Source organism: Mustela putorius, unplaced genomic scaffold (assembly GCF_011764305.1).
Source record: "Mustela putorius furo isolate JIRA1106 unplaced genomic scaffold, ASM1176430v1.1 tig00000551_pilon_pilon_pilon, whole genome shotgun sequence".
Lineage (NCBI taxonomy): Eukaryota > Metazoa > Chordata > Mammalia > Carnivora > Mustelidae > Mustela > Mustela putorius.
This window is the reverse complement of record NW_025421412.1, coordinates 9,704,497-9,718,862: the sequence shown is the minus strand read 5'-3', so window position 1 is coordinate 9,718,862 and position 14,366 is coordinate 9,704,497. Positions and strand designations below refer to the sequence as shown.

General features: G+C 44.2%; 1 protein-coding gene across 1 annotated transcript in view; it reads left to right on the top strand.

Annotated features, from left to right (window-relative positions):
• ITGBL1 (integrin subunit beta like 1) overlaps positions 1-14,366 on the top strand; it is a 213,252-nt gene that overhangs the window by 196,947 nt on the left and 1,939 nt on the right. The window contains exon 9 of the mRNA XM_045081345.1: positions 8,665-8,811. Within this exon, the coding sequence (XP_044937280.1) occupies positions 8,665-8,811 (147 nt within the window). The remainder of the gene's footprint in view (positions 1-8,664; positions 8,812-14,366) is intronic.

The following is a 14,366-nucleotide window of genomic DNA, read 5'->3' as shown; positions in this document are numbered from 1 at the left end:
ATGGAGAAATTTAGATGTGCTATGATTTTGTCCCTTTTACCCGGCACTGTATTCCCTACACTTCTCCTTGAACACCTCACCATTTTCCATCCTTCTACTCGTCCTTCAAATTATCTCCGTTAGGCGGCCTTTCTGAAATTCTTCTATACTTCCTCCATACTGCAATACCTTCATCATAATAGCTCCCCATTTCGCTGGGTTCTTATATGTCTCTCCTCTTCAGATCTATACCCTTCTCGTGGGCACAGTAAGAGCCTCCCCTTCCCCCATTATTGTGTCCTCAAACTTAGGTTAAGGATTGATCCCAGGAAGTTTTTTTTCTTTGAATAAATTGAAAATTAACAAGGCCACAGATAAGGGGAGAAAGGGACAGAGGAAAAAAAGAGAGAGACAGAGATCCTAGTTTGGAATCAGAGAATTCTTCAGGTGGGAATGAGCATTTGACCTGAATCTTGAACAGCTAATATTTAGCTGTGTGGAGCTTGGGTGTGAAGATCATTTCGGGTCTGGGAGGGCTAAGCAAAGGCACAGAGATGAAAAAATATTTGCTGTGTTGAAGGAATGCATTTGTTTCATTTTCTTACATCAGAGCTCTTTCTCAGCTGCTCTTGAATCCATCCTTGGGACTTTTTTTTACACTATTCACTTATCATTTATAATGTACATTATTTCACTTCACCTATTTTATTTTGCTCATCTTTAGAGTTTGGGCATTATAAAATATTTTACATTTTTTTTTAACATTAAACAACTAAGAATTAATGAAAAATACAAAGGACAAAATAAAAATTCCTCATAAATCTATCATTCAAAAATAATGTCTGGTGATACTTTGTTGTATTCTTTCCTATATTTTTTGAGGGATAGGACTTTTTAAAAATACCTTGGTTTATGAATCTTCTGTGGGTATTTTGATATTTTTTCTAGAGGAAGTCCACATTCTATGGTGTGTGTGCACTCTGCTGTATTCCTTCTGAAAAGACTTAAGTGAGTAGAAGTCATTTTTTTAATAAGCTGAGTGAGCAGAGCCATACAGCAAGATGAATGGGAAGCTACTGTTCGGACAGACCAGGGTTTGGATCCTGGCTCCATTTCCTACTAGCTGTAGTAACTTACACAGGTTCTTTGGTCTCTGCCTTGATACACCCATATGTGTGGAAAGGACATAACACCCACCAGTTTTCTTTATGGTGAGAAGGAGACATAAGGAATGCAACATGCCTGAGACTGCCAGCCAAGTAGGCATCCATGCACGTCTTCTGCATGTAACGGGAACCAAAAGATTGAAACGTCCGTCTTTGGAAGAGGACAAAACAATGCATCTGTCTTGGATATCTTAAAGCAGTAGCTGTGGGGTGTTAAGAAAAAGTTGGCATCATATGAATCATCAGTTCTGTGTCTAGGAGGAATGGCAGCTCTTTGTAGAAAGCATGTATTGCTCCCCTCACGGGCAGCCAGGGGTTAACAAATCTTCCTAGTATGAGTGAGTGAAGCTCCTATCCCCACCTGGCATGCCTTTGGAGGCGAACAAGACTGAGAGTCACTCACGTAGGTCATTTTCTCTGTTCACCACCAGACACAGGACCATAGTTTGCATGGTCTTTCACCTGGAGAGATGAGCCAGCGTGTGGCCAGAGAGCCGTGCAGGGCTTGCCTGAGTATTTCAGCAAACAAGGACTGAGTGAAAGCAAATGCATCCATAAGCCTACCAAATGAGCAGGCACATGAGAAATAATAACTAGCCCTACTTATCTCCTCCTAAGAGTAACGCTGAAGATGATTTACCATCTCTGGTGGGTGGGGGTAACTTGGTAATTGTACCTCAAGGTGAGTGTAAGTAATTACATAATTCTAGGCAGTTCGGGTTTGATTACACCAAAATTACATCCTGAAAATGAGTCATGAAAATGACTGGCAAACAGAAAATCGGTATGAGGTTAGACCCTTCTTACTTTAATTAAGTTATTGGTGAGTCACGTGCAATGATCGTAGACCACATGCGGACCTTCTCAAGACATCTTTATTAACAAAACTGTATGTGATCTGTAAGTGCGTGGATTTTTTTAATGAAATAAGTCACTACTGAAAAAAAACATGTTCTGTCCAGAGGGATAATCCTAAGAATCACTCACTTTTTAGTGGTACACAATTTTAAGTGTGTACACAATTTTAATTTAATTTCATGAAGAAAATATACCCACATGTTGGCTCGTGTGTGTTTAATTGTTTTAGGCAAATAGAAACTTGACCAGAGACCTCCCTCCTGCTCTCCATTTACCCAGGACAGGAATAGGAAATGGCCGGCTTATTGCTGTTCTTCTTCCCTCTGTGTTCCTGGAATAGCTGCTGCCCATGGGTCCAATTGAAGAAACAAGAAAGGATAATGAAGAGCCACCTCTTAATTACACAATCAGCTCACATTTCTTCTGGGAGTTCTTTAGTTCATAGCTGCAAATTGAAGGAGCACATGCAGCCTGAGGATATGAGGATAGTGACCCCCAGGTGTTGCTGGATTGCTGACCTTGACAAAGGTCTCCAACCACGGACTCAAGCCAAGCCTCTCTTAACTTGGGTAGCAGGGGGATTGTCTCCAGATGACATCACAGTCCTCTTTTCTGAGTTCCTAAGTGTACCAGTCAGAACTGCAGGTAAATCACAGAAATGTATCTGCAGGTTGTCACTCCAGGGATGGATGGTGAGGGGTCTACCCGAGATCCATCAATGTCCCGTACACCTCTGTCTTCACTTCTGACCTTCCAGCATGACTTTTTACTGTCATGTTCCTAGAAAGCCTCCAGTATATCCATCTTTTAGGGAAGAAAAAGGGGAGAGAAAAGGGCAAAGATAAGCTATCTTCGTATAGCTGGCCGAGTCTGTCTCATTTTTTTTCGGACGATAGTAGCTTTCCTGGAAACCTCACCCAAAAGATTTTCTCTTGTATCTCATTTGTTAGAGCTGTGTCTTAGATCCAAAGGAGCCTGGGTTTTCAAACATTTTCAGATGGGCATATTATCACCTCCCTGAAAAAAAAAAAAATGAGTGCCCCCCCCATATTAACAAGGGAAAAAGAATATTGGGTAGGCAATATGTAGTGTCTGAGACAATTAGATCCATTCATAGGTCAGTTTCCTAATTGAGAAACATCATTGCAGTGTTTTAAAGAAATGTTTCTCAGAACCAGTGAATTGCATTGGAAATGCTCTTTGTCTAGAGCAGCCGTGTCCAACAGAATTTTCAAAGATAACAGGAATGTATCTGTTTCATTTTACTCAGGAGCCACTGACTCCATAGAGCTTTCAGGCACTTGATATGTGACGGGGGCACCTGAGACACTGCACTTAAAATCTTACATAATTTTACTACATTCAAATAATCATGTGGGACTAGTGACTAATACATTGGGCAACACAGGTCTGGAGCATCCTTCATGAATATTTTGGTGTGGGGGAAGGGAAGCAAATAGGAAGAAAGAGTGAGGACGGGGGTACCAGATGCGCGGAGCTAAGTATCTGGGAGAGGTGAGTGGCTGTGGAAGTGAAAATCAAATGGAAAATTACTCACCGGTGAGAAGACTTGGAAGTCAAGTGAAGGCCGATTTAGTGTACTTCAGATGGCTCATTAGGCTGGCTCTTTCTCAGGTTCACCCTAGAATAATCTGTTTACACTTATTATACGAAGATAGCTTATCGCTGTGGTTTCTGCCTCCCCGCAGACACGTTGTTCTTACTGAATGGTACACATGCATTAGGCTGCAATAAGTCTGCCACCGCTGGGTGTTTCATTCATAGACCTCAGTGACAGAGTTGGTCTGGCAAAAGCTGAGTGAAACTACTCTTTTTTTTAAGATTTTATTTATTTATTTGCCAGAGAGCACAAGTAGGGGGAGTGGCAGGCAGAGGGAGAAGCAGGCTCCCCACTGAGCAAGGAGCCCAATGCAGAACTCAATCCCAGGACGCTGGGGTCATGATCTGATCCAAAGGCAGATGCTTAAGGGACTGAGCCACCCAGGTGTCCCTAACTGAAAGCACTCTTATGCTCTTATGTTGGTTTTTTGTTTTTTGGTTTTTTGTTTGTTTGTTTGTTTGTTTTTTGCTTTTTAACCGATTTTCAGGAACATTCTACTCAGTAGGCCACCTTTATGAAATAACCTCCCTTGTCATTTTATAAAATTGTTTCATTCTTTACTACATGTTCCTACCTGTCCATCTTCTTCTCTTCTACCTGAGCCCTAAGTACTGGAGTTCCCCAAGATTTATTTCTCCCTAGGTGGGCTCATTCACTCCCAAATGTTCCAAATGCTATCTATTTTTGGAAATTCCAGCATATACAATCTAGCCCTAACCTGTGAGCACCAGACTTGTGACACCTGCTTACATAACCTATTTACTTGGTTGTCTTTAAAAAAAAGGAAAAATAAAAAATAATTTATTTATTTATTTGAGAGCAAGACACAGCGAGAGAGGGAACACAAGCAAGGGGAGTGGGAGCGGGAGAAGCAGGCTTCTCAGAGAGCTGCATATGGAGCTTGATCCCAGAATCCTGGGATCATGACCTGAGCCAAAGACAGATGCTTAATGACTGAGCCACCGTGGTCCCCTCTACTTGATAGTCTTAAGAGCATCTCAGACACATGAGCTTCAAAGCAGAGCTGATTTTCTCCTCTCAACTGTGTCCTTCTGCAGCTTCTGTATCTAACAAACAGATCATTATTTATATTTTGCTAGCTAGGAAACTAGTCCTTGCTCACTCATCACGTCCAATCCAAGGCCAAGCCCTAGACGCGCCACCCCCTCTGTCAACTCTCCTCATCTGGGCCTCCACCTCCGTCACCTTCCACTTGGACAACTGCAACTCTGTCACTTTCCCCATACTCAGTGCCTCCCAACACACCTTAATCTCTCCCCCCCAGCTGCCAAGCTGAATTGCAAATTGTAAATCATATCATATCACTCGGTTGCATAACACCCTCTACGATTTCCCATTCTTCCTGGAATAAAATTGAAACTCCTTACCAAGAACAGACAATTTCCTATGTTCTCATTCCTAAATATTTCTCTGGCTTTGTTATTTATTCCATTTTTTCTTACTTAATTTTCTTTGAACACAGTAACCTTTTTTCACTGCCTGTGAGATGCCAAGCTCTTTCTTATTCCAGGAACTTTTCATTAGCTTTCCTAGAACATGGGCTATCTTGGCTTCTTATCCCTTGAGTGTCACAGAGCTCTTCTCTGACTACTCCAGGTAACATTGTTCTCATTATGGAATATACTAGCGCCCTCTTTAGCTCTCCCACAGCTCACGTGTATTTGTGTCCTTGTTTTGCACCTTCGTGGACTATAAGAACCATGACAGTAGAGCTAGTACGATGCCTTGTGCACAATAGTTTCTCGAATGGATGCCTACGTTATTAAAATTTATTTTAAAAAGATGATATCAAAAGATGTTTTAAAAATTTGAAGTAAAGAAGAGCCATGCCAATGGTAAAGAAAACCATTTAAATACCAATGCGTTTTGACCATTGTCTGGGCTAGATGCCAACCTAATTTTGTGGAAGGATGTGATGAATGAGCTAATAAATGTAAAACAATCTCCTATTTCCATGAATATAAATTTTATATTAAATTACTTGCTGTGAGGAGCCATTTAGTTATTCTCAATGATATCTTAAGTTAAAGGGAGAATGGCTTTCACTGCAATAGAGATTAAATGATTCCAATTCTGTCAAATTGATGGAAATTCTCACTAGCCCAGGGTCAGTAAGACCCATTTGGAAATTTCTGAGCTGGATGCCACCGATGCACAGAAGCTCATTCTTATTTTTTGTATCCCAGATTATCAGCCTCCAAAGATGGACGGTTTTTTTTTTTTTTTTTAGCATCTTAAATCACTAAGTGGACTTTTGTTTTATTGGGAAAGTAAAGATGTAGTCAATTTAATAACTATTTTTTGTGTAGGTAGCTCTTCGGGGTCCCCGATGCTCTAGCTTCCTTCCACCCTACCGAACACAAAAATAAAACAGAGCCATCCAGGAACTGTCCGTTGCCCTTCAGTGACGGTGAATTAACCAGAGGACCTATAAACGTGCCCTTGATTCGGCTTATGGTTCTCAGCTGGGATTTGTGGGTGAAAAATGAAAAGGAGGTTTTGTCAAAAAAAAAAAAAAAAAAGATTTCAGGGGCACCTCAGTGGCTCAGTTGGTTAAGCGGCTGCCTTTGGCTTAGGTCATGATCCCGGGCTCCTGGGATCAAACCCCACATCGGGCTCCCTGTCAGCTGGGAGCCTGCTGCTCCCTCTGCCTCTGCCTGCTGCTCCTCCTGCTTGTGCGCTCGTGCTCTGTCTCTGTCAAATAAATAAATAAAATCTTAAAAAAAAATCAATCTACAAGTTTTGTTTTTGTTTTCGTTTTTGTTTTGTTTTGCTTGAGGATCCACTGTGTCTAAGGCGGTGTGCTGGGCACTCTGATTCCTACTCTCAGGGAATTCACCTTCAAGTAATGGGTTTCTTTGATACATAACTAGATACCACAACGTGCAAGAAAAAGTTCCCAACAGAGGTGAAAAATAAGGTAGTATAGACACTCAGAGGAGAGGATGCACTTCACTTGGGGTTATTAGAAAAATCTTCACTAAAGTTTAGTCACTTTCCCCAGATTTGAAAACTATTATGACCAGACTCTGTAGGGTGGGGAGCGTGGATTTCTATCTCAGCGAGCTGGGGAAATGTACGCAGAACAAGGAATAGATCAGTTTAAGTGAAGAAGTATCTGTAAGGGGAAAAGAGAAGTGAGAGAGTGAGATTGGAAAAGTAGGGCAGGGGTGTATTTCAGCAGCCTAAATTGTAAGCAAAGCTATGTAGGGGAACTTCATCCCATAAGCATTGAGGGGCCTTACAGGGCTGGTAATCAGGGTTCTACGTGAGTGGAGTCATGCTATGGGAAATGGGGAGCACAACTGTTGGAGAAAGACCTGCTAGAAGGTCTCTCAAAAGTTCATGATGATGACACAGGTGGGCATTTTGGAGGTAGTTTCAATAGATTCTGGTAACTCTTTAGAAGAGGGATATAAGAGATTCAAGTGTGATTCAGGTGGTTTGAGCTGGATTGCTGGAAGGCTAGTTGCACGATTAAAAGAAATGGACCCAGGGAAGAGCAGCTGTGGGAAAGACAGCCGCAGATGCGGGTCCAGAAGAGCCGGTCTGGATGCTAGTAGGATACAGAGTGTGCAGTCACGGGAGTGGACGTTAGGAGAAATTTAGAGTTTGGTGATACAGTCCCATGATCATTGCCGTTACCTGAAAGCCTGTGATTTATGAAGTTTTCAAAAGAGAGATTATGGAGAGATAAAAGAAGATCAAGAATAGACAATCAGGGGACACTCACATTAATAGGATCAGGGGGAAAAAAAAGACAGAAAACTAGACACAGGAGAAGTATTGGAAGGAGGAGGATCCCAGGTCATGAAGACCATTCTAGGAGCAACTTCTCAAGAAGAAAGTGCCCATGAATGCCAACTGTATACCTTTAAATTATGCATCGTTTAAAGCTACCTATCATGTCTGCGATGCTGGATTTCCTGTCCCCTGGTGCCCAGCAAACTGCTCTGCTCATCGTCAGTAAAATTTTACCCAACAAATAGTTTTTTGGTTGTTCTGCTTGAAGAGATCTGGTTGTCAGGTAATGCATATATAGGTAAAAGAAGGAAGCATTGGTTGAAAATAAGAAATTAAAGCAGAAGATGAGACAATGTAATGAGATGTTGGTGTGAAGCAATTAGATGGACTTTATGCTTGTGTGTGACTTTCTTTTTTTTTTTTTTTCTTAAGATTTTTTCTTTATTTATCTGACAGAGATCACAAGTAGGCAGAGAGGCAGGCAGAGAGAGAGGAGGAAGCAGGCTCCCTGCAGCGCAGAGAGCCCGATGTGGGGCTTGATCCCAGGACCTGAGCCGAAGGCAGAGGCTTAACCCACTGAGCCACCCAGGTGCCCCTGTGTGTGACTTTCTTAAATACGGTGTGATATATAGACCAAAAAACAGATATTCCCCAGGAGGAGGAACCAATGACAAAAACAAAAGGGGGAAAATAAAGTCAAAGATAGGCATCTTAAGTCTTATGCTCTTGTTAACATCTGTACGCCAAATCTACCTAGTTACATCTGTTCTTATTAAGGGAAGAGTACACAGATAAAGTAACAATGCCATTCCTATGGAAGTTAGCCTTTTGTTTTTTATTAGTAAACAATAGGAGGGCAATCAATGAATTCAGCAAGCCACAGGAACGTGACTAGCCTTGCAAGTTGGTCTGGATGTCGCAGGTGTGCGCCACCAGGAAGCGCCCTAAGACTTCGTGCTGATAAAAATGCAAATGAGGAAGTGGCTTGTATCAGGGTAGGAGGGTACAATTCCATTTTAACTTCTTTCAAGCTTCCTTTCTTTCTTAGACCATCTCCTGTGCTATGTTCAAATGTCGCATGTTAATCTGGAACTCGATTGTGACGTTCTTTTAAACAATTACACGTCAAACGGACTCTGTAGGAAGGCATGTTTGCTGGATAGGAAGTGGGGTCTTGTGGTTTAGGTATTTCTTTCCGAAGAACTGCGAGTCGGCTGGATATTTACCCGGCTCCCCTTCTCACCCCCTCCCTTACCCCCCGCGGTTGCTTCGCAGGTCACGGATCGTGTTCCTGCGGCCGCTGCGTGTGTGAGAGAGGCTGGTTCGGGACGCTCTGCCAGCACCCGCGCCAGTGCAACATGACGGAGGAGCAAAGCAAGAGCTTGTGTGAATCAGCAGATGGCATACTGTGCTCGGGGAAGGGTGAGTGTCTCTGCCGGAGCTTGGACCTGGTCCCTGTTCTGACACAGGGTTTGGGCGGCAGCGCGTCCCTTTGCAGGAGTGAGAACCACGCTGTCCTCTGCTTTACCAGACTTCGGACTCCAAAGCTAACCAACACGAAGCGGGGGGTAGGCGAGGGTCTCAGACGACGACGAAATGGGTAGGAAGGACTTCCTGCGAGAAGGTCCTGAGCCATCCCCGTGGCTGAGTGACGTGTAATTAATAATTGCATGAAAAAGAAAAGACAGCAAATACAATGGGCAGTGAATGGACACCCCCCCCAAAGGCAGAGGGGTAATTGTTGAATTCACCTGTGAGAACAGCGCAGCCCCGAACTGCAGAAAAGTGATCGCAAGTTTCCGAACGGTCCAAATCTGGGTGATGTCGATGGGGGTGTGGGGGAGGAGAGCGGGGAAGGTGAGATTTTTGTTTCATAAAACATGGAAAGGAAGAGTCTATGGGTCTAAAAGTTTTGGCGTCATTTTCTTTGGCCTAAAAATCACCCATTTTCCAACCAAACACGTGTAATCTAATATATAATGAAAATGAAGGCTGCAGTGTTTTTATAATTCACAAGTTGATTGACTAGAAGCCACCATCCCAATCAAGCATTTACTGCAGAAATAAATTCTAGAAGAATAGCAATCCTGCCCAGAGAAAGCAGAACAGATTTTTCTCTTCTTTTTTTTCTGAGAAAGAACACTGACAGATTAAATTTCAGGCACCTTGTTTATGTTTCAGCGCGAATTCTTGAGGGACTTGAAAATCCTGTTCTCATGGTGCATATGGGCTCATCTAGGAGTCTGTCACGTTCCTCCCTGCTAGTGCCTAGGAAAACACCAGGAAGGCTCTGGAAGCTCACCAGATTCTCGGTAACGTTCGGGAGCCGCCCTTCTTGAGACTAGATGGTACAGAGTGTCCAGACCCTCTTCTTCAACACAGAAGCCTCCTTGCCCAACACTAGCCCCTCCCCCTTTCAGACAAGGCACAGCTGGAGGTGCAACTGCACTGTTTCCCCCAGGGAAGCCCAGGGAATGACTGGGGAGGGAGGAAGGAGCTTCAGGGGCTGTTCCTTTACCTACCGCCGAAGGCCTCCGCCATCAGGCTCAGAGAAGCTTTTTGGCTTAGCTGCAAAGATAAAATCCGGTGGAATGCTGTGACCCCATGTGATGCCGAGAGGAAGGCAGAAAATTGAAACCTGCTCAATTTCAACAGACAACTGTGCTGGTCCTTGGTTTCCAGGAATGCTGGGTTTGAGACTCTGTGTTTCCAGTGCTCTGCTGGGGGTGGGGGGAGGGGGTAGGGGGGGGGGTTGAGTTTCAAGCAACCACTTTGTTCCCTGCCTGTTCTCTTACTCAGTTAGTTCTCACTCCAACTCCCAGATGAATCTAGCACCAGTCTGTCCATCAGGGGCTCTCAGCGCCTGGAAACCCTTGCTTTAGGTTCAAGCTCTGTTGGGAGAGCCTGAAATGGGGAAGGAACTGTGGAGGAGGAGATTAGCAAAGGAAGAAGAAAAGAAGGTGGGAATGAATTATCCCTTCCAGGGGAAGCAGATGGGGGCGGGGGGGTGGGGAGAAACGTTATCGGATCAGAAGGCAGCGCCCTGCAAATAACCAAAGGGTGACAATGATTAGCCTTACCTGAATTAGAGTTCTTCTTTCTGAGTACAGCTCCAAAGGTAGAACCCTAAAGCTTAGATTTTTTTTTTTTAGTTGGTTTTCTGTAATGGCTTCATTGTTGGAATAAGGATAGTAACTTTTCACAGAAACTCTACAGAAAATGAGGATTTTCTGTCACATTGAAACATTAGTGTGCTCTTAACATTAGTTTACTTTAAAAATCAGTCACTTTGGGCGTGCGCACATGCGTGTGCATGTATTTACATTTACGAGAAGCCCTGAGGAATCCTTAATACAGTCCACGAGCAGGCCATGGCTAAGTCGGGTCCAGCTGCATTTATAGGCAGAAAGACAAAGCCATGGTCACCCATACAGCAAACACCGATCTGTCGTTTCCTCTGTCGTTTCCTCCGCTGAATTACATGCCAAGAGGAGTTGTTTCTTTCGAAGAAATGAACGTTCTTCTTAAAGCCACGACGTCCTGAGGAGAGTCTCTATTTTTCAGCATCGTAAATGCAGAAAATGCAAAAAGGATAGGTTGACTAAATATTGACCCAGAGGCATTTTCTCAAAACAAAACAGAACAAGGGATCTCTCTCGAGTTAATGCCTTTTCAAATTGTTTGCTTTGGGTGATGGAAATATATCCAGAGATCAATGAAGGGTTGAAAGTCTGCTTGTCTAAGATGTTTATCCTTCAGTGAGTAGAGAGTTTTAGAGTCATTAAATTCAGAAGAGAATGTGAAAGATGCCTAGAGGCTGCACTTTTTGATGCTGGTGTCGTGGTGATGACGGGCCTTCCTACTGGTGGCAGCAGCAGGCTGTGGCTTTCTCTCCTGTTCTGGAGAGTTCCATGCTGGATTATACAAGAAGAAAGGGGCTAAAACCGAGATCATGAAACTATAGATACAGAAGAGAACGAGGGGCAGCCATTATCCCTGTCCCCATGGAAGGTGCCACTCCACCCTCACCCCAAGAACCACCGAAAAAGTAGTCCAGGAGTAGACTAACGGTCTCCTAACATGGTGGCAATGTAAAGGGACCTTGACCAGGGCCGTGTATTTCTCCATCTCATGGACTTGCCAGAATTCCATATACTCTTTGTCAGATTTACAAACGAAAACCCTTCTGCCTGATGATCACAGAGGAAGTTGGAGCCTTTCTCTTTCTCCAGTCATGGGATGGGCATGAGCAGTAAGCCTGAGGTGACATGGCTGTCCGTTGATGGCCCACACCGCCCGCTACACATTTCAACCATCAAGACAAGTCTGGAACATGCGCTTCCCGTGAGCTGTGAATAAAGTTTTCACCTCAGGAGACGATGAAGAAATAGCGTTTTATTTCTTTACAAATTGATAGCCAAAACAATAAATCACTCCATAGAAAAAGTTAAAACAAGATACATTGTTGTGACCTTCAGAACCGATGGAGTAGTTAGTACAATAGTGAGAAGTGCCTGCTGGGATGTCAGGTTCCAGCATTTTGTCAGGCTTGAGGAACGAAAAAGAAAGTCGAACTTTAAGTAATAGGACAGCTAATGAAGGCGCTTTGCCCTCAGACTCAAGTCGTTTCTGAAGAGCCAGAGGGTTGAGCACAGAGCCAGGTCTCCCCTGAGTTTAGCCACCGTTGCAGAATATGTGATATAATTCATTAGGCTGTTTGTTTGGGGTTTATTTGTATGGATCCAAGCGTACCCAATGGCCTTTTTCCCATCATAACGTCAACTTAGATCTGGGTCGTCACCTGTAATACTCTTAAAGCCACTGTGGTGTGACAGTGACTCTAGTTGTGTATCATTGGTGTCTCCTTAATTAAACTCTCCCAGGGATACCTGCAAGTCCCGTATCAGCCACGGAAGTGCCGTGCGCACGCCCCCCCGCTGGCGTCCCCTCTGCTCCACCCCTGGCTCGTCACCCCCAGGAGAGGGAAAGGGTACCAGCTGCACCTCAAACACCAGCTTTAGCCCAGTGTTCTAGCTGCTTCCCCCGATGGGGCTGTCTCGTCAGAGCCGTGAGAACACACAACTCCTTTTTTGAAACTCCATGGACGTTTTTCCCACGAGGGCCATTATGGATGGGTAGGAAGATAGTACAGACTGGGTCAGACTGAAATCTCGGGGTAACTGTTGTTCCTGGGTCACGCGGCCCTGGGCCATTCCCTTATCCTGTCTGTACTTCCATTTTCTCGTCTTTGAAGAAGGCAGAAGAATCTCAATTCCTTCCCCTTCTTAAGGCCCTTTGAAGACCCATGAGAAAGTGCGGCTGGTTCCCCAGGAATGGAAGCCAGTAAGAAGCACAGAAGGGAGATGGGAGCCTTCTTGGGGGCCGTGATACTGGGAAAGAAAATAAATGGATTAGTGATGTGGGGTCCCGAGCTCACTACCGGGGAGGTCTTGCCAAAATGGGCCAGCTGCTCCCAGTGGCAGGACCGGTGTCGTGGGTGTGAGTGGGTCCCAGCCAGCTGAACAAAACAGTTGGTCACCTCTTGGCAGTCATGGGGCCTGTGTGTGTCCAACAGAATCCTCTCCCTCAATTTTCTCCTTTCCAGAGACAGGCAGTCCGGCCTCTAGTTATCATTGGAAACAGCCAGAGCGCTCTACGACAAAGGCTATAAGAGGTCCTCATAACTCTCCCGCCGTGTTAGTACATGCGAGGCCACTCGTGGTTTCACAAGCCCTAGAAGAATCCCCGACCTCTGGGATACACTGAGAATTGACAAACAGGAAAGGAGCAACACAGCTGGGAAAGATGCTGACCGAGAAAAGCTCGTTTTCACAGCGCACACAAAAATCAATCCGCATTTCTCTTTCTAAGTATTTCAGGAACTAGTAGAGTCTGGGAACTGGAATGTACTTGTCAAACGGTCTATCAGTGTGCACCGTATTAACTTTAGCTGAGCTTATCAGTTTTAGGAAAATACATTGATATGGCCTGAAGCGAGCATTTCAGAAGCTAGAGCAGAGATCAAAATAGTTTCAGAGCCAGGGGATCAATTTAATGTGAAATGTGAGAGCTTTTCGTGAATTGTGACAAAATAAAAAAAAAGATATCCTACGTGTGATAGACGAATATCGTGGACACATAAAGTCATTTGCTTCTGCTGCTTTGCAGAACTAATTTTTCAATGTAAGGGAGGCACCATTTTAGAAACAACTAAAACCATTCAAATTCTTCAAATAATTAATCTTCCTCTAGTCGTGGAGAGAAGGCCATAGCTATGGTGCCTTTTGAGGAAATTGCCATGAAAAGTCAATAAAATGCCCCCAGGTTTTCTTTGTGGTGGATACATGGCTACCCATCTGCTAAGTGAGTCGTTGTATGTTGAACATTTCTGGGCCTAAGATAATCGAAAGAAAGTCTTTAAGAGAAATAATGCTTAGGAACTAACAAAGCTCTCTAGCGGGATGTGGCCAGGAAGGAGCCACAATCCCCCAGGGATGACCAGGAAGCTTGGCTCCTGGGTCCTGTGCAGGCTGCCAGTCCCTCGGCGGAAGGGACAGTTGTCTAGCTTGTGCTCAAGAGTGTGCAGACCATCCCAGACCCTCAGGAAAACAGCCAAGACTAAATGAAATCGTGCTGTGGTTAAGCAAGGAGTTGATCAGTGTAAACACAGTTGTCAGCCTCTCACTAATTCTGACTACCCTCTCACCCTGAGAAGTGTGGCAAGGCGTGTCCCACATTTAATTTGGCCACTGGGGATTCTCGTAGCTAAATGCACATGCCAGTTTCCGTATAAAATACCACAAATTGCCAGAGGCGTGGGGCCCATTTATAGGATTCCTTTCACAATATCTGTGATAAATATCAATTCCTTTCTCCAACCACTTTTATCTCCCAGCTTGCTAACTCATTCAATCACTGTGTTTCACAGAGACGCCAATTAATGATTGGTCCCGCCCCCACCCCACTCCATTTTGAAC